The following is a 27,883-nucleotide window of genomic DNA, read 5'->3' on the forward strand; positions in this document are numbered from 1 at the left end:
CGGCAGAATGGAACAACTAAATTGTGACATCTGCTGTATGAAAAGAACCCTTGAATCCCAGGGGAATGTTTGTGAAAACTTGCGGGAGGTGACAGTTGCCATAGATGATCGTCTGACTGCTGTGGAGCAACCGCTTCGTTTAGCGTCGGGTCTCTATGGACTGATAGAGACCATAGACAGACCAACAGACGCAAATGAAAACCCTGAGAAAGATGAAGAAAAGGAGCCTGTAGAGTCATCAGGGTGTCAGAAAGGTACAACTGTATGCTGTTTATGTATGTGTGAGCCAAAAATAGCTAATCTATTCTAGAAGCTCACAATGCATCACAATGCGGTGTGAGCTTGTACATTAGCTATTCCCAGTATTATTGGTATTTTTCAAAACTTTCTGGTAAATCTTATTTTTGAGTGGGGGGGTTCTCTTTATGCTCTTCCTTACACCTCCCTTTTTTACTGGCTCCTCCAAACTCTCCACCACATCCACATATTCAACAGACAAGCCTGACAGTGTCATAAGCAACCAATAAACTCATGCTGGGGATCAAGATGAGGGTGAACCTTTTTTTTTTTTTGACACTCAGTTTTATGCGCTTTGTGCATTATTTTATTTATTTTTTATTCTATTGGTGATTATTTATTCCGTTTTTCATAAAGTGCTAGTACAGTGTATAAAAAATTAAGTTTATTATTGTCTTACCATGATGAATATTTGCTTGTCCCTGTTGTGCCTACATATGACACAGAGAACACAGGCATTGCTGTTTTCCTTAATCAGTCAGTGTGACTATACATTACTCTTTCAGTCTTTCCTACAGTCGGTCACCATGAAATAGCCGTACCTCTATCAGAAGGCCACAGCAGCAGTACAGAGGTTAAGGAGAGTGATCCTACATCAGATAATGAAGTAGATGGAGACCATGATGAACCAACAGACGCAAAGAAAGGCCCTGAGAACAATGAAGAAATGGAGTCTACTACGCACAAATCAAAAGGTTAACTAAAATAATAATTTAACACCCAGTCCCATTCAGGTATGCGGTTAGGCGCAAGCTTGGCTCAGGGAGGAGGACGCCCCTGCCATGCAGAGTCCAAGGCACTTTGGATAATAACATCATATCCTGTGTTTGTAAAACTTTATTTGTTTATTTAGACAGGACATTGCATATTAATGGACATTACATATGAATGTAACGTGAATCCACCAGATTTAGCAAAGATGTTAATTTACCTTTGTTTCTCTACTGTCTGATGGATAATGTTGTGTGTATTTGCGTGTCCCTGTTGTGCCTACACCGAGAACATAGGCAAATGTCACATATAGTAATGTAGGCTGCAGAAAATAAACTGGAGCTGACACAGTATAAGCACATATGGGCGTCAAGGCGCTATGCGGCAAAAAGCCACTCGCGGCAGGCGTCTCTTCCTGGTTTTTAAACAGCTGGTGGATGGAAATGAAGCTCCACCCACGCAGCAAAATGCTGCGTGGGTGGAATACCGAAAACGCTTGCCCCAGCGGCAGAATACCGAAAACGCTTGCCCCAGCGGCAGAATACCGAAAACGCTTGCCCCAGCGGCAAGTGGAAGCTGCGAGCGAGCTTAATTTTCCATCCACCAGCTGTCTAAAAACCAGGAAGAGACTCCTGCCTCTCGCAGCATTTGGCATCTTCGTGACGATACAGTGTGTGTGTGTGTGTGTGTGTGTGTGTGTGTGTGTGTGTGCACTGACAGTTAGCCTGTTCCGAACAGAAGTATAAATTGTTGTTGTCCTTGATAAGTCAGTGTGACTCTCCATTACACTTTCCTACAGCCAGTCAGCCTGAAATAGCTATACAAACTCCATCAGAAGATGACCACATGCAGAGTGACGCGGCATCAGAGAATGAAGTAGATGGAAACCATGATGAACCAACAGACACAAAGAAATGCCCTGAGAACGATGAAGAACTGGAGTCTACACAGGAATCAAAAGGTTAACTAAAGCAACTGAATTAAACTAAAAACTGTAGAGTCATCGGAGTGTCAGAAAGTAACTGTATGCCGTTTATGTATGTGTGAGCCAAAAAATAGCTCATCAACAAACTCACAGCGGATCAATGCGCTGTGAGCTTGTACATTGTTTCTCTGCTTTACACCTCCATTTTTTACCGGCTCCGCCAAACTCTTCACCATCAACACAGATTCCACAGACAATCCTGACGGTTTCATAAACAACCCAGAAACAGAAACTCATGTTGATGATCAAGGTAATGGTGAACCGTGATTTTATGTATTTTTTCATTTTGTATTCTTTTAATTCCCTTGATGTTTTATTTTACACTACATTTTATACGCTTTGTGCATTTATTTTATTCAATTTTTCATAAAGCTAACTTGGGGGTGCTACAGTGTATAAAAATCAGACCAGTCTGAAGCGAGTGGTGCAACAGCACCCCCTATTGGTACTCTAAACATTGGTACTCTAAACATTGGTACTCTAAACATAGTCCCATAGGGATAAAACTGTTCCTTGGAGGGGAACAAATAAAGTTAAAAGAAAAAATAAAGTTAAAAGTTTATTAGTGTCTTAGCATGATGGATATTGACTTGTCTTTTGCTTTGGGTTTTAAATGTTTTTCAAAGATTTTCTTTGCCTTTTTTTTTCACCGCCATGAATAATGAACAAATGAGAAAAAGATATCGAAGCGGTAAAATCTAACATAAATCCTGTGGTAGCAAATAACATTGAAAATGTTATGTATGTTTTAATGTAGGCCATGGAAATACTGTCAACTAAGTATAGGGTTTTAAGTGGGTTAAGTTGAATCGTGGCAGCCCTACTTGTTACCACACACTAACATTATGTTACGTCTCATGTCCAACTATGTTCCACAGGGTCCACATGGTGGTTAGTTCTCCTGTTACTGCTACTGGGCTCTGCAGCTCTCTTGGCCTACAACAAGTTCCCAGCACTCCGTCAGCATGCAGAGCGTACAGCCACATCTGTGACGCTAGACCAGTTTACTGCTCACTTGTCGGCGCTAGAGGCCCAGTTCCCCAGCCAACGTGCTGAGCTGTGGAAAAGGAGCAGGGTCCACCTGAGTAGGCATCTCCAAATGGATCATCCGACTGAGCCGGTCAGCCTCATGCTGACGGCAGGCCGTAAGGCCGAGAAGACTCTGCACTGCCTGGCCCGAGGCCTGGCCTCTGCCTATTCCTCTGCCCTCAACGCCTCTGTCCTCCACATTGACGGAGCCAGTAAAGCTCACCTGGACAGTGACCAGGTCAAGCTGGACATTGACAACCAGCTGCGGGGAGCCTTCGAAGGGGACAAGCCTGTGGCTGTCATCAACCGATTCGAGGAGCTGCCTCCGGCCTCCACACTCATTTTCTACCGTTACTGTGACCACGAGACTGCTGCCTATAAGCAGGTGTTCTTGGCCTTCACGGTGCTGCTTCCCCAAGAAGAGGTGCAGGAGCAGAAGAGTCTGAAGGATGTTCAGGAGATGGTGCACGATTGTATTATCGAACGCTTTGTAGGCACTGACAGACAGACTGGCTTCAATGAGATGGATGTGAACAAGCTCAGTGGACTGTGGAGCCGCATTTCACACCTTATCCTGCCAGTGGCAGCAGAGGACGAGGTAGAGCAGAAGGGATGCCAGTGAACTAGCCTCTCGAGCCAGACTGTAGGCTCACACACTTTTCAAACATTTCAAAAACAGCGCTGAAAATGAGAGGGAGTAAAGCAGATGCCCCGACTTTTGTTTTGTCTTTGCAGTTGCACAATTTTGTACTGTAAATCAAATTAGTTGAAGCCTATATAATAGCTTGCTGCTTAGCCAAAATGAAATTCCAAAAATATATTTTTAAGATAAAAATATAGTTTGGTGAACACATAATTTTGGAATGTCTGGCTTGAGGGACTACCAGTGGACTGAACTGGCAACCTTGAGGATGTCGGAAGGATACCGCTTCAAATGAGTTTTGTTCCACTAGTCTAGACTCTCCTGAAGGAGTTCTGGAGAAAAGAGCAGCTGAAAGGCCAGAGAGATGATGCGGAGGCTGGCCTTCTTTGTAGTCAAACCCCACCATTGGGAATGGAGGTGAAATATTTGAAGGTCACATGTGCGCCCCTCTCAGGATAATATATTATTACCAGTATATACAGTACCTATGTTTGCAGACCAATGTTACAATTGGGCATAACTGCACTATACTATACCACTCTTGTTCTGTACTTTATTTTATTGGCAGTAAAACCAGAAGATATTTGATAACCAATGTGAGGTACTGTACAGCAGGCTTTTCCATTTGTTTTTATTCAATATCCAGAGTTTATTCATGACATGAGCTCAATTGTTTTTTTATACAATATATCCTGTTGTGGTTTATTTTGTCTGAATTACAAACTGATGGCACCTTGTTCAACCACTTTGTAAGGGGTAACCTTTCAATCGTATAAAGAGTTTGGTGATCTACACGGCACTAGATAATTTCATTCCATTCCGTATGTAAATCATTTGCTTTGCTTTTGCTCTAATACTGTATCTTCTGATTTTTACCTTCATGGTAGTAGCTACTGATTCCATGCTGCATTTTGTAAGTATATTTGTGATGCTGTCTTATATAGATTGGAGTGTTTTTAAACCTCTGTATATTTGTGTGACTGTGTCCACACAATGTTTTGTTTTGCAATTGACATGAAGAGCTCTGAAACAAATTAAGCTGGGGACATAATATGACATTTACAAATGTAATATTTGATATGGTCATATTTTTGACTAAATTGTAGTCAGCAAATCACACAAATTGTGCCTTACATTCTCACACAGAGAAGATTATTTTGATAATGCAAGACTTGACGAATAAAAAGTACTTTAACCAATCTGTATGGTAGTGTATATATGTTAATACAATATAACTAGCACGTCTGCAGTGGTTCAGGGTGGTCTCCCTGTAGATTAGATTAGAACCTGGTATCTGTTGACAATGTCAAGTAAAGATATTTGAAGCAGACCGGATTGGACACTAGATGCACTGCCATCTTTATTGTAGTTCAGTCATCGCTGCAGTTACCGCTATGTCTGGAGAGAGACAATGGGCATGATTAAACTTGTGGAATGTAGCTTTAAATTGTTTGATAATTTCCCCACTCCTTCAGAGTTTTCTCTTGGTCATATATTGAGATGTATTTTTTTTGTAGTGATTTTGCTACTATGTTAAGTTGTGAATAATTTTTCAATAAAGATTATTTTGGTACTTGCCAGTTGCCAGTGTTACTTGCCAGTGTATAAACCAGGGTTGAAGTTTCTCAGTGGTCAGAATCGGAAAGATTCATTTGTTAGGGTGACTAGTTAGCTAGTCTTCCTGGGAGCCACAATGTTTCTTAATATTGAATGCACTCACAGTGCATACAAATTCAACATTTGAAAACAAACGGGAAGTTGCAATACGAGCCAAAATATTAGTCATTTACAAAGTGATCCACAACTACACCCACCCTGTTCTGTATCTTGATCACTTGAGCTTCCGCCAAACACACAAATATCAAGTAAATATTTTCAAATCACATTGTGGTCCTCCTCCATATACTGTAGTATACTCTAAAGATTACTGTTTATAATGAAAATTAAGGCAGACGGCAATTACAGTACTTTTTCCATTTGAACATTGCAGCAAGGTAGTCAATTTGTTTACATACGTCAGTTCTTTGTTAATTATGTTACAGTGCAATGAGCCTCACAATAACTTTGTGTTGTAGCTTCAGCTAATTAATGATAATCAATTGCTCAGGCAACACATTCGGGGAAGATAGGGTATCTTCAGTCCAGCAAATCATAAAATTAGTAAAGAGCTCCAACAGGGGGTGCCATATTTCTTTTGTTATTTATGTGCAATGGTTTGACAAAAACAGACTGAGAGCACAAGGAAACATTTTATTGTTTTATTATCAACTGAAATTGAATGGGTGTGACTGATTATATGACCTGGCAGAGTCATTGTGGGTGAAGAAGTATTCACATTTTTACTTACAGTAAAAGTATTACCACAATGTAGAAATACTCTGATCTACTATTTTGTTGCAAGTAACAATAACAACACAAGTATTGGCATCAAAATGTACTTAAACTGTGCCAAAAGTAAAAAGTACATGATGATTTTTTACCCCAGGGGTGAACTGGGGACAGGGAACTCTTTATATGGTCAGCACATTCTATAGGATTATCACAAAAAAAGAAAAAGAAAAGTGAATTAAGTGAAATCACTGAAAAATGAAGATACCTTCATCACCCCTCACTGAAATGTTTTACAGTTGTAGTTGTAATATTATGAATGCCATTCATACACAAATAAATGTGTGTCTTTTCTAAATATTGAATTATCTCTTATTGTCAATAGTGTTTAGTATCAAGACATTTTTCATCCTCACACTTTGAATGGCAGGCAATGCCACCACAAACCAATACCTCTGGCATATTAAACATTGACCACATTATTAGATCACCAGGCCAACTGATTAGTTATAATGCTTTATTGGGGTCTGTTGGGTTTTATTACCTGTGCAAGCAGAGTGCGCAAGTACATCGATCGGCTTGGTATGTATGTATGTATGTATGTATGTATGTATGTATGTATGTATGTATGTATGTATGTATGTATGTATGTATGTATGTATGTATGTATGTATGTATGTATGTATGTATGTATGTATGTATGTATGTATGTATGTATATGTCGGGGTATGTACTGTATGTCGGTGTCCTCCAACAGCCAATAAGGGACCACCATTCTTGCTCAAGTAACTAAGGTACGTTTCAAGGTTGGTATAATATAAGGTCAATAACGGGTCAAGGCGCGATTCATACTATTTTAGAGCCGAATAAAAGTCGGTTCGGCTCTGTAGAGCCTACAATGTGACGTAATTTGAGGTTCGGGGGGGCAGAGAGAGCTCTAGGGCTCACAGCAGCAGTCGTACCCAACCAGCAGCAGAGAGTCTATAGACTCAGAGCAGCAGTCGTATTCTCTATAGGGACTCAGAGAAGCAGTCGTACCCAGACAGCAGCAGAGAGCTTTAGGACTCTGAGCAGCAGTCATACCAGCAGTGGTGAGCGCACTTCATGGCGTGCTCTGCTTGCACACAAGTAGGCCATATTTATGGAAATCAAGACACATAATGTGTTGATTGATTGATTACTTTATTGACCCATTGAGATCTGTGTCATTTTAGATTGTGACCACTTTAACCATTATTTTATACTTTGGCTATTCAAAATGTCCAAATACCATATCATTTTGGGGGTTCTTGACATTAAAATGTTTTAATATTCCTTGTTTTTCATAGTTGTGGCACATTTGACTGTGTGATGTAATGATGTTAACATTCCTGGTCTACTGACTGGTGGTGCCTGGCACATGAAGATATTCAACTCCCATTTCAGAGTATTTTAGAGTTCAGCTTCAAGGCAAAACACATGAAGTGTTGAAAATGCCATGGCAGTTCTTATAATATAATCAGTAACATATAAAAATGCCATATTGGATTGGTCTCAAAATAATACAGATTATTTTCACAGATATTATGACGCAATAATAATGTGACCGTTAATGGCTCTGTCACTTTTGTTTTGTATATTTCTAATGTTTGAAGGCAACATAATCCGGATATCGGAATCGGTCATAATCGGTATCGGCAGATATGACCCTGCAAATAATCGAAGATCAAGATATCGGTCATAATTTCATAATCGTGCACCTCTAGTTGTGATACATTTCAAGCTTGTAGATCTATATGTTTGCCAAATGTACACCCCAGAAGGATGCTAGGGTTCAAGTGGTAAAGGACAAAAAGGCATATGCAGTCTATTTTAAGTCATTTATTTTGTATTACCAAACACAAACATGAACAATCACATTTACATTAGGGGTGTTACATACATTTGACAATACAATGCACAATATTGGGTTCAATAAGATACAATATACTTTAAGAATTATTTAAATATTTTCAGCTATCATCATCATGATTGCCCATCATCTTCGGTTTGTTGTAGTGGAATCCGAGTTAATAATACATTTAATAAAGCACCTTTCCATGATACTAGAGAGGGTTGCGCTTGTAAAGGATTTATAAGCAGTCTTAGTTACTGTATCTATTTGTTCACACAGCAATACAAAGTATTATTGACTCTTCTCCCCAAAAGCCCTTGAATAGAGTGGAAGACAACCACTGAGGACAAATCAACAATGACAATTACTGTGTTTATGTAACTTTCACTGGGGGATGCTTTTAATTTGTTATTGCAACGGCAGGTCGCATTTACTATGAAAACGTCCATTTCCCGTCAGTCAGTCACTTATTATCCCCATAGATCAGGGGTATTCGTCTAGATTAGGTCGGGGGCCACAACTGTAGAATCATTGTGTCTGGAGGGCCGCACAGCGTGCGCGCAAAGCCATGGATGGTCTCATGACATCACGTGACATCATCAGTGATGGAGATCCCTGATGTCATAGTAAATGTGACTTGCTGTCACAATTAAGCCCATATATGGAGAGCCCTGATGTCATCAATATTGGCCAGCAACTCTACATCTGACCTCAAACTTCAAACCATCAAATCCCATGCCAAAGCGCCAGCGCTCGCCCAGAAGTCTGCCGTCAACGAGGCGGATGCGTGCTTCTTGTTTTTTTTGTTTTTCTCTTTTTTGTCTCTGATTAATGTATTGTTAAACTGATAATTATGCTGAGTATTTCTAATGCTGTGCTGTGAGTAGGATGGGCACTTATAAGCTTTTAAGCTTCAGCCCATGCCTTTTGATCACCTTCACGGGTCTTCATTCTTTTTTCCTTCTCTGCTGATGTAAACCGTGCACTTGAATCTGTTCTGTGAAGATGTTCAAATAAACTAAACTAAACTTGTCCTTAGGCGTCTTACTGGTTAAATATTGTAGTGCTGTCATAGCTCGACTCAAAGATACACATCATCATGTTTTAATACCCTAATAATTGATGTTGCGAGTGTGACACCCCTAATTTACTTATATTTTCATATTATTCATATATTTTCATAAATTAATGTATGAAATACAATAAGACAATAAGCATTACAACAAAACAAATGTTTCCAAGATAGAAGATAAAAGAGACGACAGCATTGACTGTCCCGGCTCTTTGGCTGCGCCTGTGTGCCATCTGGAATTCAGAGAGTAGTGAAAAAGCCAATGCATGTTTACTTCTTGCTGTTATTTAATTTAGCTCACAACTGGGTAAGCCATTTATGTAAGTCATAAATAATAAATATAAGGTGTGTTCAGATTCTCACCTCCTTCCATTCATCACATGTTTGTAAGTTTTCTGCAACAGAAATTATGAATCAGTCACTGGCTGCAGTGTATTTAGATTTGATTGTTCTCCTGATGTGTGTGTCAAAAACAGATGTAGTACTAGTCTTCAATCATTTACATCCTAAAGAAAGATTTTAGGAAGACTATTATTAATATTATCTATTTCTATATTTACTGCAAATACAGTAACATTATCGTACATATTCTTTATGATAATAAATCAACTGCTAAGTATATAGAAGGCAAAATGAATAAAATATTAATGTAGGCCTAACCTTTCTTGCACAGCCTGTTGTTTCTGTTGATGTGGCAAATAAAGACTACGGTGTAAAACAGGAACCGCCAAGTCGTATAGCCGCCCATCACTTTCAGAAGCAAGAGGCCTGTATTATTCTGCAGGGTCCAATCCACAACCTCCCTCAAACACACAAAGATGGCAGCAACTGTGTTCGAGTCAGTCAGAAATTAGTTTTCTAAGACTTAACATTACGAAACATGACATGATAAACGGCAAGATCCCAAGTATAATTGACCCCAAGACTGTACCCAAATAAGCTCTACTCTGAGTCATTTCCATGAGATTAAAAATGTTTTAAAAAAAATGTCCTTACCGCTAAAGATCTCGTGGATGAAGGACACCATTGGGTCAGCACAAAGATAGATGTCCTTTCTAAAAATAATTAAAAAAGAACATTTGTGCCTGATAGTTGCTGATCCTACTTTGGAGCTTGACCATGTAAGGCCCAAAATAATCAGTCAATCACCCAATATACACAATATGTCTGTCTGTATTGATTCAGCGGAAACGTACAGTTCATGACTCGGTCCAATGCGTGGTAGGATGACATAACTTGATATCCACTTGATTTCAGAAAGAACAATCGCCACACAAACGAGAGCAATGAGAATGACCTGATCCACCACCTGAACACGCACACACACACACACACACACACACACACACACACACACACACACACACACACACACACACACACACACACACACACACACACACACACACACACACACACACACACACACACACACACACACACGCGCACAGGAAGCTACAGCTTTGATGTCCGAAAAATCTCAGTACATATTCAGATGCTGTGTAGATATAGATTATTTGTTTTAAAATCAAAAACAACCACTCACATTTGTGGATTCCAATAGAAAAAACATTATCAAGGCAATGATTTCAGCTATCAGAGTCAGCATCCAACAAGCGCTTACACACACCTGCAAAAAATATAATATATTATTTTCTTAATTCACAAACCTACGTTGCAAACCTCAGATGTAAAGAGATACATACATGTGTAAGTTTTACATTTCTCACCCTCACCCTCACCCAACCTAGACAAAGGTACGGATAGCCCTCAAGCATGCATTCTGTGTTCATCTGTAAGATGGTAAGAGAGGGGAAATTTGAACTTCTGATCAATGTTAAGGCATCTTTTTTAGAAGCAATTCTAAAATTGTGGAGGTCTAATTAAGTCATGGTTGAAGTTCATTATTGAAGTTATATGTTTAAAAAAAAGCTTACCCAAGTCAGTGTGTAGAAACATTTACTTCCAATCAAGAACACTAAGCCTAGCAGAAGATAGGACTGAATATAAACAAAAGGAAAAGGAGGGAAGAAATAAAAGGGAGAGAGGGAGACAATAGTATAGACAGACATAGAGAAACACAGGGAGAGAGACATAGCAGTTTAATAGTACACAAGAAAAAATGGTGAGCGGCCATAGATTCATTCACAAAATGTTGCTGAATTTGTGTTACCGAGATGATTGGATTTGGAGTTGGACTTGTTGGAGCGGTGATGATCTGTGTTGTTGCTGTTAGAGTTGTGGTGGATTGTGTAGTTGGAATTGTGGAGGTCTGTGTTGTTGGTATTGTGGAGGTCTGTGTAGTTGGAATTGTGGAGGTCTGTGTAGTTGGAATTGTGGAGGTCTGTGTAGTTGGTATTGTGGAGGTCTGTGTAGTTGGAATTGTGGAGGTCTGTGTAGTTGGAATTGTGGAGGTCTGCGTAGTTGGAATTGTGGAGGTCTGTGTAGTTGGAATTGTGGAGGTCTGGGTAGTTATAGTAGTGGTCGTAGTTGTAGTTGGAGCTTGTACAGTTTCATCGATTGGATTCCAAAAGATATCAAATTCCTCAAGAAATGTGGCTCTGAAACAACAATAATAATGATATTAATAATAATAATAATGTCACACAGATTTATAGAGCACTTTTCTGGTATACTCAAATTATACACGGTGTAAACAACACAAATAAAGAACATGCATATGCACGCACGCAAGCACACACATTACATACATATTGTACAGTATTTATGTATGTACATACATACATACATACATACATACATACATACATACATACATACATACATACATACATACATACATACATGCATACATGCATACATACATACATACATACATACATACACACATTATTTATGAAATCACGCAGATGCTGTACTGTATGTTGAACAAGTGAAGCAATACATCTTTAAAAGCATGAAGAGCTGCTTGTGTTTTATCATTGGAGCACTGACACACAGCGATCAACCCCCTCAGTAGCTCCGTATAAGACGGACGCTCCTTCGATAATAGTACTATATATAAGCCTACATAATTATTGAAAGACTAACCTAAAAAATATGTTTGGCTCCATTCCAGTCCAGTTAACATGAATGGATGTCTTCCCTCGGTTGTTGTTATTACTAACAGCAGAAGCCTAGGGAGACACGTACATATGTTTAAAGCTTCTGTATGTTTGTGTCAAGAAGAATGTCTCATGGCTGGGCTTAAAGGGGAATTACTCCCTAAACCTTTTTTTACAAAAGTAAGTTGATAATTATGTATATTGACCAAAAATAAAATAAAAATAAAAAATAAAGATATAGGGGAACTGGGGCTGGAGCTGGGGCTGCTGCTGGGGGGGTCTAACACCAGCTCACGTAGACCAGGAAGAGTGCAGTGTCAACAATGCATGGAGTGTTGCTGTCACATCATCTAGAACAGATGTGAACAAAAAACAAAAAACAGGAGTTCTAGCGTTAGACCCCTCCAGCCCCAGCTTCATCTCCAGCTGCAGCCCCAGCTCCCCTATATCTTTATTTTTTATTTAGGGAGAAATTCCCCTTTAAAGCCAGTGGTCTCAACTCTGGTGACCTCACCAGTGTAGAGTAGGCTACTGAGGATTTTCAAATGCTATATGGGCGTTTAAACCTAGGTACTAAATACAATTAGAATAGAAATCTAGCATTTGAGAATGTGTGTGTGTGTGTGTGTGTGTGTGTGTGTGTGTGTGTGTGTGTGTGTGTGTGTGTGTGTGTGTGTGTGTGTGTGTGTGTGTGTGTGTGTGTGTGTGTGTGTGTGTGTGTGTGTGTGTGTGCGCGTGTGTGTGTGTGTGTGTGCGCGCTTACTGGCAATCTATTGCACGTCAGGAGACGAGTCAGTTTATCCAACAAAGTGAATGTCCCCACAGAAACATTTGGTTTCGCTTGGTCCCGAGCCTCCAACATAAACCCCTTGAAACGATTGGTTGAGTTGCTTTTAAGAGTCACTGGAAAAGGAGATAGATAGATACGATGGTGTTGTGTGCCGATCTACAAGCTCACAACGTTTGGCAGTAGATCGACTATAGTATTGAGAAATAGAAGGGGCACATGTAAGACTCACAGAGTGGAACATACATCTGTACAACACATTCTCACTCCCAACCTGTCAATTACAGAAGCTTGGTCAGGTGCCAAGGCGTTACCTTCCACCTGTCCTAGTCTAGGACTGGAGCACCGTGACCACCGGTGTCTAATTGTAAACGCTAGAGTCTAGCGTCTCCAATTAGACTCCAATCGATCCAATTCTACAGAAATATGGCAGCATCATTTTTGGACACCAGCATTGCCAGCAGATATAGCTATTGATATCTGACATTAAATGTAGGCTACTTCAAATGAAAATACATGCCCACCCACTGTCTCATGGCAAACTGTATATCATTCTGGAAAGTGCCCATATTTGACAAGTTTGGTAAATGGTGCATTTATATAGCGCCTTTATCCAAGGCGCTTTACAGAGATTGTGCATTACATTCACCCATTCACTCACACATTCATACACCAATGGCAGCGGAAACCATGCAAGGCACCAACTAGCACATCGGGAGCAATTAGGGGTTCAGTGTCTTGCTCAAGGACACTTCGACAGTAACTCTGGGGGAGCCCGGGTTCGAACTGGCAACCTTACGGTTACCATCCAGCCACTCCTCCACCGCCACCACCGCCACTGAGAATACGTTTATAGCATACTGTACCTGTAATCGGCTCTTCCAAGTTGGTTCTCTTTGTGTATGTGATCTCATATGGTGGTTTGCTGCTGAGAGCGTCATATAAGCTACCGCTGGGAGATTCATGTTGAGGCAACATCGATCCACAAGCCGATGGGAAATTACCGGTATTGTAACCTAACACATTTGTAAAGATGTGAAGTGTGATTGAAATGCCAAGGACCCCTGAGAAGATATACATCTGGAAACAAAACAAAAGATTAATATATTATACAAAATATAAATAAGTATAGCCTACATAGAATAAAACATGATGTTTCAGATAATCCAATAGCTTCACACCTGACTGAAAGTTTGGTGGAGTACTGAATAAACACCCGTGTGAAGTGAGTGGTGCAACTCTGTGTGGGGTCCCCGGGGGGTCCCCGGAAGTTCCAGACCCACAGGATCACGGCCAGGGTGCCGGCCAGGTTCCGGCAAGCCGCCCCATGTCCGAAACGGTAGAGAAATGACAGTTACCATGTGGGGGTCTCTGGGGGTGCCCGGGGAATCCCCGGGGGGTCCCCGGTACATCCAGGCCCCCAGGAACGCGGGCCGATTCCGGTGAGCCTCCCCACGTCCGAAACGGTTGAGAAATGACAGTTACCGTGTGGGCCTCCCTCTACTGTACTGTACTGTACTGTACTGTACTGTACTGTACTGTACTGTACTGTACTGTACTGTACTGTACTGTACTGTACTGTACTGTACTGTACTGTACTGTACTGTACTGGCACACCCGAAATCATCATATATACAGTTAATATGTGCTTTGTGTGTGTATTTGTGTGTGTGTTAGGTTGCGTGGTGGTGGTGGTGGTAAAAAACAACCATGCTATTTCCGTGCTCATACCCAGTCACCCAGCCACACACATAGCTCCGTAAGGGAGTGGTTGCACCACTCAAAAACATCCACACACTGTGTTCACTTACTCAATACAGAGGAACTATGTGATACCAATACAACCGTTTATGTACTGAGCAACTGAAAAGAGTGTAGGGCAGGCCTACAGATTTTTTAAACATGTTACAAAATACGAAAGTGAAATTATGTCTGTAATAAATCCATATTATTTCTGAGAAACTATTTAAGGGAGAGAGGGGTAAGATGACTCAGTGGGTAAATGTACCCTTGCATGTAGAAATGTTATAGTTATGTGACCTTAAATGTAAGCACCCATCATTTCCAGTTGGCTGTGAAGTTCGGAAGCTCATGGGAAAAGTGGAAAGCATTGGTTTTACATACTCAAAGTGTGTAAAATAATGTCCAAAGTACATTTTCTACATTTCAAAGAAATTCAGAAATGATGTCAATGCAAATTTATCCAGGTCTAAAAATATATATCATACTGTAGGACTTACAGTGTGGTATACCCTATATATATTTAGGTACATGTTGGTGATTTGTCAGTGTCTAAAACCAAGTTAAAGATTGTTTGCCTGAAGATATTATACTAGCCATATTTGTCCAGAATGGTGGCTGTAAATGTTATAAAATCATGTTTGATAAATTTGTAATAATAAAACAGTTCCTCTTACCTTTACCTTTCCTTTTGCCTTAGAACAGTAGTCTATGTAGCCTACAACTTGACAGCTGACTGAATATGGAATTCCTTGTTCCTTATTGCTCAGATTTCAAAACAGTGAACTGGATCTTTAGACAGCGTTACAGTATAGGCTGTCTTTAAATGGTTACTTCGGAAGCATATCTCTGATTCATTCTTATGAAATGTGTGTACTACCTCCATGTATCCAAGAACATTACATAATATGTCAGTGCCCTCTACAGGACTCTGTGATACAGTAGGCCTAGTTTACTGTTAACAAAGATGCTGCTACTCTGTGGAAGTCCATTGGTTCAACTAAAAAAAATCACAAAGAAATAAAAAATGACACTTGAATTATTATTTATTTAAATAATTATTATTTTGGGTGTTTATTATTACCTGTATATATTTGGACCATGGACTGCATTCTATTCAGACTTTCGTTTGGAGAAGTAGGTTTGTGACCAGTTTGCCTACTGACAAAATCTATGTAAATGGTGAATTGTTTTCTGTTCTCTGAGGAACATACGTACATATGTTTGAGAGTGTTGTCCCTGAGCCCTGAGTTGCTGTCCCGTTATTGTAATGGTTTTTAAGCGTTCTCTAAAAAATGCTGCCCACCCAATCAGAAATGACTGTTCAGCGGTCAAAGGACTTGTATTGCAGTTCAGTCAGACAACTCTTAGAGTGAATTTAGAATATATATTTATTGAGCATAATTGAGCATGGATATATGAAGCATAGATTGGCGTCAGGGCTCTGTCCCTATTCATTCCCTGTAACATTAACATTTTAGTTAAATTATAAACCAAGTAGAATTACAGGGAATGAAAAAGACCCCCATGCAGGGGGATCTAGAAACAGAGCCTGTATACAGGTGGATGCTGGGGAGGCGTTGGGATTTGCAAAAACTTCATGAGCAGCAGCTGAGCAGCGAGCGAGGCAGGGAGACAGCAGCAGCGCGCGACCACACAGTAGGAGAGAAGCCAGGAATGAGCAGGTAGGCAGATAGGTTTAAATAGCCACTCTGATCAGGTAAAGAGTGCATGAGACTAGTCACGAGTTGCCTGCCTGAACTAGCTCTGCAGGCTTCACACCATTCAATGGAATGAAGTTGGCAAGGAAGATCATCTTTTTGGAAAGCCTGGTCAGATTTGGCATCACAGTTTGGTTCGGTAATCTCTCAGTGCAACTGAGGTCCAAATAGTTCAGATTGGTGCAGACTGCAGGGAAGATCATAGGGTAAGACAACTCCCTCTGCAGTCTATTTATGAGCAGGCTACACTAAAACAAGCTAAACTAGAAAAAGTGCCCCTCGGGGCACAGGTCTCCACCAGGCCAGGTCAGGTTGTGGCCTCCTGGTGGCGCTATAATAGGCCAATGTGAAAAGGGTGCCATTTGTTCTTACACCATTGATGGCAATTGGATGATTTGAGGCATTTTGTTCCAAAAATGTGTTTTGTGCACACATGCACACACGTGCCTGTGCACATGTACAGTAGCCTGTGTGTGTGAGTGTGTGCACATAGTCCTCTATAGCCAGACAATCAGCGATCTCCGCCTACTGATACGCCTGGGGAAATGTAAAATCAATATATGAAACAGCGAGCGGAGAAAACGGCCGCTGCCAAACCTACGCCCACTGTTTTGAAAACAAATCATATCACTCCCAGTATGAATGACCGCCCTAATTGCAGTTGGTTGCATTGGTTCTGCAATAAAGTTATTATTTTTCTCCAAATTACTTCCACCCAGTTACTCCCTACATTGAATTTAGATGTCACACCAGACATTATCAGTAGTTGAGATCTCTGATCATCTGGCTACACAAGATTAGTGTGCACGTGCGTGCATGCAAGTGCGTTTGTGTGACAGAGTGAAAGATTGAAATCAATGTATTAAACAAACTATTTTTTTTTTTTTTAAGAATAATTCAGCTAAAGCTGCTATTTTGGAGTTTAGAGCCAACCTACATGCAGAACACATACACAGTCAGGAGATGAGGTGAGGTCGATTCTACAAATGTCTTCTAAATTCTGGCAGTTTGATGATGTTTCTATGTCAATGGTTCTCAAACTTCTCAAATGGTCCCCCCCCCCCCCCCCCCCGAAGCAAAGATTTGAGCTAAAAAACGTTCGCTCTGAAAGTATATATAAAGATTTGCGCCACATTTTCACGATTTTTCAAAAATAGCAGACCTACAAGCTTGTAGCGCAGCACTCGGTGCCGCGCTATGAGCTTGTAGATCTGCTATTTTTCAATAGCTAAAGCATAACATAATGCTTAAAACACCAAAAGGGGTTCCCGCGCTGAATGGTTTAAGAGGGTTTATTTGCAGAGGATGGGAGTCGAGGAGCGATTGGTAATGGCATGGGCAGGCTGTAATGGCAGTCAAGTGAACGGGCAGACGAGAAATTATCCTGAGCACAAGGAAAGTGATCAGAATTAACCAATCACAAATCTCTGGAGGTCTGAAGAAGCAGGTCTCTATCACTATAGGTCACAATGATCTGACAAAGTGGGTGAAGAGATGGGGTTTATGGTGATGAGCTGATGGATGGCAGGTGTATTGACTGAGGGTGGTGACTGGTGATTAGCTCAAATGGTGAATGAGGAGATTTAGGACAGCTAGGGCAGGCAGGACCCAGGAACATATGCACGCACGCACACACACACAGCGACCAACAGAAGGAGAGGGAAATATTCATATTTGTTGACAACTGTAAATGTAAGGGAAGATACTGTGTGATACCTGCAAATGGGTGAAAAGGTGGGTGAAGTTTTTAGTCATATACAAGCTCCCATCGTTTGCAGTTTTCAAGAAAGGATAAAAGAATAGAGATAGAAAGAAAACATGTCAGCTATGTGAAATATAAAAATATTAGTAGTGTGCATAATATATGCATAAATTGAATGATGGTTCAAATTAATGGCATGTCAAAATGATAGCTGAGCTGACATGAAAGTACACTGACATGTATAAAATACAGTTTTTCATATCAAGGCCCATTATTTATTCGCCATTTGAGTCAAGGACCACCATTTGATGAGATTTAGCGCCCCAGACCAAAGACTATGAATATTATTTTGTCGTTGGATATGATTTTGTCCACAATTCCATGCTGTATTGATGTTGGTACAATTAGTAGAGACAACAGGCGTTGATGAAAATAATTATTCCACATTCTCTAATTGTGTAGAATGCAGACTTCTGGTAAATTAAGCAAGGCAGATGTTTAACAATTGAGAGCGTAAAATGACACCAAATGAATGGTCCGTACGAGTCCATTTGGTTTCATTTTACACTATCAAGAGTTAAAGATCTAATAAGGGTCCATTTGGTTACCAACTCTCTATCGTTTAGCTGGGGACAATCTGGAACCCTCTCAAGGACCACTAATGGTCCCCGGACCACTGGTTGAAAACCACTGTTTTAGAACAACACATTTTGGAGCAAAATGTGATTACAGATGAGACATTACTACCACCGGAATTGGACTGAAAGCATTTAATATCGAGTCAACACTTGACAATCTATTTTTGTAGGACTGGCTCGACTAGATTTTTCCACAACCTGGCCTGGATCATTTCAACTGATGTCGATTCGATACTAAAGGTGCTTCAACTTGCACAGAAGGAAGTATTTCATCCCTTATTTACTTGTGCAGTCCAAACATTTACGATCTGTTACAATCTGGTTCCCCTCTCTCATCGGGTTTCATTAGTGTTCTGGGAGAGCTCAAACACCTCGGCACCCCCAGGTTTTGTCTCAAGCAGTCAGTTGGTTGCCTTTGCTTACACTGATTGTTAAAGCTACAATCAGAGACTTATTTTAATGGAAAAAAAAGAGAATTGCACACAGACTGATTGACATTGTCAATATAACGTAATCTGAAGTGCACCAGATTAGACACTATGAACCCCCAGTCTTTACCATCTTTACTGTTGTTTAGACAGTGTTGCAATTTATGGAAATATCATTCACGGGTTGTATCTTTTTAAGGAATATTTTAACAGCCGTTTAAGGTTTTAGAAAGGGACTTAAGCTTGTACTCCTTGCCAACAACATCTGATCTTCAAGCTAGTACCAATGCGCCACATTGCAACGATCAAATCAGTTCTTGTGACGAGGGACACCGCCGTACTCTGGCTCTGTGCTATGGAGTATAAATTAGACTTTAACTTTACTTCCACTACACAGACAAGTTCTCCATTAATTTGAAAGTAGGTCAGACAAGTCACAGATATAAGATATTCTGTCACATTCTGTTTTCTGAGAGTGTAAAAATGTGCACTTTATAGGTATTTTTGGTCCAAATATTGATAAACATAAGCCTGCGTTCAGACCTGAATACATATATATATTGGCCTCGGTTCGTCCCGTTTGTACCGCACCAGGTCGCGCCGCGCCCGTTCGCGCAATTCTCGTCTTTGCATTGACTTTGTATGTAATCACGACGCTCTAACCATCCAAGTCTGAACGCACCCTTTAGTGAGTATATTTCACTCTCATTGCATGGCAAAACAGGACTCATTATCAGACTTTTAAGCACATAAATGAATATGAAGACCGTAGATTCTATGTTACTTTTCTCTAATTGGATATGTTCCACATAAATAGGTCACCAGTGTCGGTGTAACGTGAGTGACGATGGCAGGCGGGAGGAGAATAAGGAACAGATATATATATCTGCTTTCTTTGTGTTATGTGCTAATGTGTCAATGTCAATATGAGTTCTGTTCACTATCCAATGAGATTGAATGGAGAGAACAAGAAAGAAACTAGACTTCCTCTTACTCATGGAGCAAAGGAGCAACTATAGAATAGGCGACTGCAAATATTTGGACTTTTAACTCACTCTACGGCCCCCAGACTTCAACCAAAGTTCAACATCACTTGCTGTAAGTATCGTCTAGGTGTTACTGACGTGGAATTCAGTTCCTGTAGATTTTCTAACCTTCTAAGATCGTGAGAAGGTCACCCACTGCCGTCACTGGACAGTCACCACGTTTGCCTGAATTTTCCTGGGATTAACTGGAGTCTCCCCTCACAGCAGTGGCGTGCACAGATAGACACTAGGGGTGCTAGAGCACCCCCTGCCCTTTTGGCAATGTGCCCTTTTGGGAAAAAAAAAAAGATTCCACGCGCTGCACAAGGTGCCCTTTTTTAACTTGAGCACCTGCCCCTCTAAATGTCTGTGCACGCCACTGCCTCACAGAGTCAACCTTTAGGGGCAAACACGGCCCACTGTACACAACGTATCATTATACCCCTTGATATGTTACAGCACTGCTTGTGCTGCACAGTGGTGGAGAACGGTTACACCGTTAAGTTAACCACTTAAACCTTATATACTTCATTGTACTAGGGATGGAGCTCGTTCATTTTTATTGATAACGAGCACCTTATCGATCAGGCTTATCGAGCCGGGTTCTTATCGAGCCCACTATCGAGCATTTTCTATTATTTTGTGGAAAGACGTATCTTTTACAAGGGCCTTCAAATACAGTACCATTCTAACAGACGGAAGACATTTGACCTTTTTACTAAGAAAAAAATATTAAAGAAACTGTTAACTGGTAATATGTGTACCGTCACTTTAAAAGTGTAATTTTGTTTACCTGGACAGCGCTGGTTGGCCCCCTCATTTTCCCCCCCCATACACCAAATTTCGTTCACTGAAAATAGCCGATCTACAAGTTCAAAGCACGCTGCGGATCAGCAAATTAGGCTGAATGTTTTCCCTGAATGGCCGCCTATTATGTCATGCCCAGAAAAGGCCTCATGTGGCTAACTCCAGAAAGCAATCCTATCTGGATTTTTCAAATTCCCTGTTAGAAATATAATCGCCTTAATCACACGGTCACCTCTTTCATAATGACTGACACATTGCTCAGTTTGGAGAGGGCCCATGAGTCAGTCTCATAATGTGTGTTAATAGGGGAGTCTTCAGTTTCATTGGCATGGTAAGGTTATACCATGGCTGTGTTTGACTCAGGAAAGGGCTTGTTTTCTTGACTTCCCGTGACCTCCTCTTTTTTTCAGCTTTTCCACTTGAAGAATGCAGGAGTGTGAGTAACTCAATGCCACTTTTACACCTCACCGAAAAAGTTACACCACTAACACAGATATTTTAATTAAGTGTCCCTGCTGCAAGACCTTCCATATACACACACACAGCTTTTCTGGAAAAGACAGGCCTGCCTTTTAGAGTCTGTGTGAAAAACGTACGCTCCTTCTATTTTTGCATAATTGTTCGTGTTTCATTTTTTAATTTGAATTTCAATTCTGTCAACTGATTTGATGGTCTTCGACTCGCAATTTCCTGCCTCTGACTTAAGCTCTAAATCTTCTCATTTGCATTCACCAATAATTATACTTCTCGACATGGGTTATCTTAAGGACATAGAGCAAACACAGTATGATTATGCTTAGTGGAACAGGGTCTCCCAGGGCTCTGAACTTGTTCTGCTCCTTTTTTCCCCTCTACACCAGATCTTTGGTGAAAATAACACATGTTGCATTGGGAGCTATTTTTCTAAATGTTCGCCCCAGCCAGAATACCGACACTATACGCTAGGGTACATATGGTTAAGAAAGGGCACATTCTTAAATGACACTGAAGTATAAAAACTCCAAAGAGAGACTGCTTTTCCCTCTATAAAGCTCATGAACAAACCTCTAATACTTAGGCAAAAGTACTCAGGATAAACGCGGAGGCAGACAGATGAATGAAGGTTTCGGAGTCCAGGTTTATTTGCAGACACAAAGTACAGCTCATCTCTCCTGCATGGGCCTAGGCCACCCGCCTCACGGCGTGTGAGCCACTGACTAACACAGATAGGCATTTTCGTAGATTCTTTATACAAGCCCAAATCCTAATACACATTTGAAACAGACAGTCGTTAACACCCAAACCAAATTGTCTGGACAGGTCCCAGGAAGCACAACAGGAGACCTCTGGTCTGAATGCTCCTAGATCGAAGTAGGCCTAGCTATTTAGCATAGGTGCCAGCTGTGAAGAATGGGTCCTAAACGTCTACCCTGTTGGTCCTGTAGCCTCTCACTATGGCTTAGTATTATTTAGTCGTTAACAATTTTAGATGTGAATTTAGTCTGTCTAGTTTTAACATGATTTAGGCTATATTGATGAAATGTGGTTCCACCAGATACCACATTCCTCCCTTGCTAAACGTACTACACGTTTATCACAAAATAAAAGGAACCACATTTGGACCTCCTCCCTTGACACTAAGAAAAGATAAAATTAAAAACAACAGATAGGCCTAAGACAAACAAACAATTACATTAGAACTCAAATGGTTACAGAGACAAACGGAATCAAGGTTACATAACTTCTTCAGGCAATTCTCATTACACACTTTACACATAACTAAATTTCGGTTCAGCCTAAGTATAATCTTTTAGTGTTCTATTAAAATCTAATCTGAAATGTTGATTGATTACAAATAAGCGAGATCGGGTGTGTTTATGTGAAGACCCGACCCTGCTAATCAACACATTAAATACTAGACACCACTATAAAGCGAAAAAACATCCTATACCACACTGCTTAATTTAGGACATGCTATAACATATACGTTTATAATGCTTTAAATAAAACTCTGCTCCACTAAGGCAGTTCAGGTATAAATACGTTAACAGGCCAGAGTCTAAGCAATATTCAACTAATTCTCTACACGTCTCTAGGAAATTACCTCATTGTTCCATAAGTAGGCTACTCATGACTCAACTTATCAAATTATACGACAAAAACATACAACCAACATAATGCCTACTAATTCACGTTGAAAACAATACATTTTTCTCTTCCAATTTGTCTAGTATGCAATTAAAAATCACTTTCACAACAATACCTATAACCTCTTTGTCCATCAGTCACCACGCACGGGCAGTCAAGGCTGCAGTTCCTCGACGTGCCGCCGGAGTGTGTCTCTTTTCGGCCCGTGCCGTGCACAATGTGTGATCAGTACACTGCATATTACACGGCCGCTGTTTGACACTGTCCTCTTGTCCATTTCGAAATGAATTCTACACACCTCCCCCTCCCTTCAGTCATGAATCGCAACACATGACTGACAAAGCGAATTCACGAGAACCGCAATGGCCCCCAAAGCAGACTGCGCAGCCCGTAGAGCAGCTGCCCCGCCCCGCCAAGCAGAGCAGAGCCGATGAAGCGGGCCCTCCGCCTCCCCCTGACCGCTGACCGCCGAGTAGATGAAGCCAAGGATCCCCCTCGAATCGCCGCTGAGCATCGCCGCTCCTCGGGTCGGAGACCCGCCACCCCCCGCCGAGACGTGAAGAGAAGCATGGTCCCCGTCGACGCGCTGTGGAGGGCCTCTCCCTCCCGCTGTAGACTGAACGCCGTATCGCCAAAAAACCAAACCAACCACCAACCGCCAAAATTAGACTGAAATATCCAAAAGTCCCCGCCGGTTCTCTTCTGCCTGACGCAAAAAAATGCATCAAAGACACCGGTTACGACGCACCAATTGAAGTATAAAAACTCCAAAGAGAGACTGCTTTTCCCTCTATAAAGCTCATGAACAAACCTCTAATACTTAGGCAAAAGTACTCAGGATAAACGCGGAGGCAGACAGATGAATGAAGGTTTCGGAGTCCAGGTTTATTTGCAGACACAAAGTACAGCTCATCTCTCCTGCATGGGCCTAGGCCACCCGCCTCACGGCGTGTGAGCCACTGACTAACACAGATAGGCATTTTCGTAGATTCTTTATACAAGCCCAAATCCTAATACACATTTGAAACAGACAGTCGTTAACACCCAAACCAAATTGTCTGGACAGGTCCCAGGAAGCACAACAGGAGACCTCTGGTCTGAATGCTCCTAGATCGAAGTAGGCCTAGCTATTTAGCATAGGTGCCAGCTGTGAAGAATGGGTCCTAAACGTCTACCCTGTTGGTCCTGTAGCCTCTCACTATGGCTTAGTATTATTTAGTCGTTAACAATTTTAGATGTGAATTTAGTCTGTCTAGTTTTAACATGATTTAGGCTATATTGATGAAATGTGGTTCCACCAGATACCACAACACCTATAATACTGTTTTAAGGTGCAGGAATGTGAGAAAATGGGCGATCTCACTGTTCTGATCTTTTCTACAGACCTATAAATCTTGACCCTGGTTCCTTTCATTTTGATCTCGGTGAACATATGAAAAGAAGAATGTTGCTGCAAGTGGGAAGTTGTCAAGTTTCAGCTGAATGCCAAGAGACGGATCACGTCTAAGAGACATGTGGCGATGGTATCAATTATACTGTGAAGTAGTCGTGTGTCAAATGTTACAATCGATGTATGTCAACTGTTGATAGGATTTGAAGGCTTTATATATTTCCCCTGTGTTCTCAATGTCCAGCACCTACACTGTTGTCTTTGTTAATACGCTCAGTATATTGTGCTAAACTAAGTCCACAATAATTATCCATAATGTATAAATGATGGATAAGGGGTCAGGACAACGAGGCCTTTTCGTGGAGAGGGGTCAGAATAAACTGTTTTTCGTCTGTAGTACTCAATTAATCTTAAACACTATTATAAAATGATGGTAATATATGGCAATAAGACACACAGGACTGACTGCTACAACACCGCGTTGAAGTCTTGACCTGTAGGGTCTTCTTTACTCCAGTTACCTGCTGTATGAATATTGTGGCTCAGAATTCCATGTGGGCAGCATTCCTGAAATCCCAGAGTACCTCAATTGCGTTGACTTGTGAAAATTCTCAGCCATGTATAGCTGCCTTGCCCATTGACGGAGGATTCGGACAGAGCCCTCCTCCCCCCCGCTGTTGCGCGCAGGATTGCATTTCAAAACTACAGGAGCTCCCTATAGACCCATAATGCGGCCTAATCCCTAATGCAAGTATACAGGCAGCACAAAGTTAATTTCCTAAATTATTACGGCTGAATCAGTGGCCTTTTTGGCACATCTGGTGCATTTTGTTTACGTGATTTGGATGCAACTCAGAGTTTTGGGCAGGGCCCTAGTGCCTGGCACATGGCTTCATGGCTGCTGCTGCGAGTAGGCAGGATTTCTTAAAAGGACCTTTATTAGTTTCATTGCAATCCTCTTGGGCTTATGGGTTTGTAAGTATGCAGTTCACAGCTCAAGATTTTTCCAGCAAAGAGTAAGAAATCCTCATTGCAGCAAAGGGCAGATTTGTGACAATTCATGTCCAAGATAAGAGTGAGTAGAGACTCACCTGGACTGCTGCATCGGCTCAGTGATGATCCAATGACAGCTGAAAATCGGCAAACATGCGCTTCGGCCTTGGAACTGACAACATTTGGTACAAATTGCGTTTGAAGATTTTCTCAACAATTAATAAATAACTCAAGTAGTACCGATAACACTGAATGACACTGACACATAGACTACTTTAACCCATTTAGACCTGAGGACGATTCTACAAATGCCTTCTAAAATCCTGACCGTTTTCTGAAAAACCCATGCATGTTTCTATGTCAGTCGTTCTCAAACATGTTCATGTCAAGGAGCCCCAAAAATATCTGTATTTGGACACCGACCCCTATCTGAAAATATGTTGTTCCATGGACCCCCCCCCCCCCCCCCCCCCCCCCCAGAAGCAAAGATTTTAGTTAAAAACGTTCGCTCTGAAAGAATATATATTCAAAGATTTGCGCCATATTTTCACGATTTTCCGTTATGAGCTATGAGCTTGTAGATCTGCTATTTTTCAATAGCTAAAGTATAACATAATGCTTAAAACACGGGGGTTCCCGCCCTGCATGGGTTAAGTACTGGTATTCATCGTGTGCCGTCCATCAATGTGGTTGTCTGCTCGGCTGCTTCAAATACCTTAATTAATGTTGTCAACCAGTACGGGTTCCTTTACTCTTCTGCCTGGCATTGTGCCAGACACAGACGGGAAATGAGATTACTTGTATCGTCTACTGGCTGTTGTGAAATAAACAAAGCACTCATACAGTACTCACGCAGGAGTAAACTTTAGGGCCTTCTTTCTTCCACTAATAACCTCTTTGACGTGTTAAGTGAAATATGACACTGACTGAAATATGACCAAATGCTGCATGACCCACAACAACACAGTTTAAAAATGGGCATCCAACATACAGTAGCACCTTGTACAGTAACCTATTGAAGTCAGTCAGTCAGCACTGTCATGCTGAGCAGTGACAGCAAACATCAAATGACAGCAATCATCTACCATGCAAGCGATGTTAGCAAATGTCACTATAATTGCAATCAGGAGTGCAGAGTGCATCGGGCGTTGCTTTAGGACACGGTGCAGTTGTTGGAAGTGCTTCCACAGTGTTGACATGTTTGATATTCGGCTTTCAGCCCATGTGCACCTGTTTGCATCACATAGCTATTTATTGAGGATAAATAAATCATTAGATGGATGGATCCGGCATTGAATGAACGATATGTTGCCTAGAGCGGTTCATCAAAAAATATGCCTCGATCGAGTCTGATTCAGATCTTGGGGATTGACTTGGGACGCCCTTTGACATATATGTACCATCGGTTTGGACCCCGGTTGTTTATAAGGAAACTAGGCTGCTATTTGCAGTAGGCCGTTATTGTCTCCACCAGGCCGAAGGCATGGGGAGAGTGTGTGTGTGTGAGTCCGTGTGTGTCTGTCCGTCTGTGTACAGCTAATCTCCGTCACCGTTAACCCGGTCAATGCCACATTTTGCACACAAACTCCCTGGATGCCAACGATGAACCTCTGCCCCAAATTTTCCAGAACGTCCTTTTATAGCGCCACCAGGAGGGCGACTTTTGTAAAACACATTTTTGAATATTACTCCTCCAGATTCTGTCCAAGAAATCCCGCAAATCGTTACACAGTATCTCTATAGTCATGTGTTCAAGACGGATCTGTCCGATATTTCATATTCCATCCTAATTGGCTATCATTGGCTTTCAAAGTTTGCAGGATTGGCCCGTTTTGAACAAAAAGCCTCAAATCATGAACGCAGCATGCCATTTACGTGAAATCTTTCCCGGACTTTCCTACTAGGCTGATGAATATATCCCACCCTTTTCACATTGGCCTGGTATAGCGCCACCAACAGGTGGATTTTAGCAAAACACATTTTTGGAACAAAATGCCTCAAATCATCCAATTGCCATCCAAGGCATAAGGAGAAATGGCATCCTTTTCACATTGGCCTATTATAGTGTCACCAGGAGGCCACACCCTGACCTGCCCTGGTGGAGACCTGTGCCCGGAGGGGCACTTTATCTAGTTTATTTTTGCACCGGGCCATTATTTGGTTACAGTTCCTGTTGAGCATGTTTTTTAGCGCAAAATGAAAAGGTATGATAATCATATATAGCAGGCAAAGTCTTTTGTCTTTTTGATTTAATATTGAGAATAGGGGAGTTTATAGGCAGCTCCTGCTGCTTAATTGATTTGACCCAGATTACCGCAAACAGACTGGCATGATGTAATTAGTTTGGTAGCACAGCTGTGTAAAATTCCAATATTATAAACATTTTAAAAGGCTGTCATATACTCTTAATATATTCTTTCAAATTTTTTTTATGAATTAATTTTCAACCATTTGAATAAAGTTGTACACATCAGTGAAATTAACCGCTGGTAGGACCTCTGCTTAGATTCATGGTGAGCGGC

General features: G+C 41.1%; 1 protein-coding gene and 1 long non-coding RNA gene across 2 annotated transcripts; both read left to right on the forward strand.

The window, feature by feature from the left end:
- The first annotated feature begins 464 nt into the window (after positions 1-464).
- LOC306926631 lies at positions 465-2,243 on the forward strand. The gene is made up of 4 exons (XR_013790409.1): positions 465-552; positions 804-992; positions 1,808-1,969; positions 2,178-2,243. It is a non-coding gene; the product is annotated as an uncharacterized lncRNA (long non-coding RNA).
- A 758-nt stretch (positions 2,244-3,001) lies between these two features.
- Positions 3,002-3,845, forward strand: LOC306926013 (torsin-1A-interacting protein 2-like). Its single transcript, XM_079505208.1, has one exon. It carries the CDS (start codon positions 3,093-3,095, stop codon positions 3,642-3,644), a length of 552 nt encoding a protein of 183 aa, XP_079361334.1. The 5' UTR covers positions 3,002-3,092; the 3' UTR covers positions 3,645-3,845.
- Positions 3,846-27,883: the final 24,038 nt, after the last annotated feature.

This window comes from Electrona antarctica, assembly GCF_951216825.1.
Source record: "Electrona antarctica genome assembly, chromosome: 7".
Classification (NCBI taxonomy): Eukaryota; Metazoa; Chordata; class Actinopteri; order Myctophiformes; family Myctophidae; genus Electrona; species Electrona antarctica.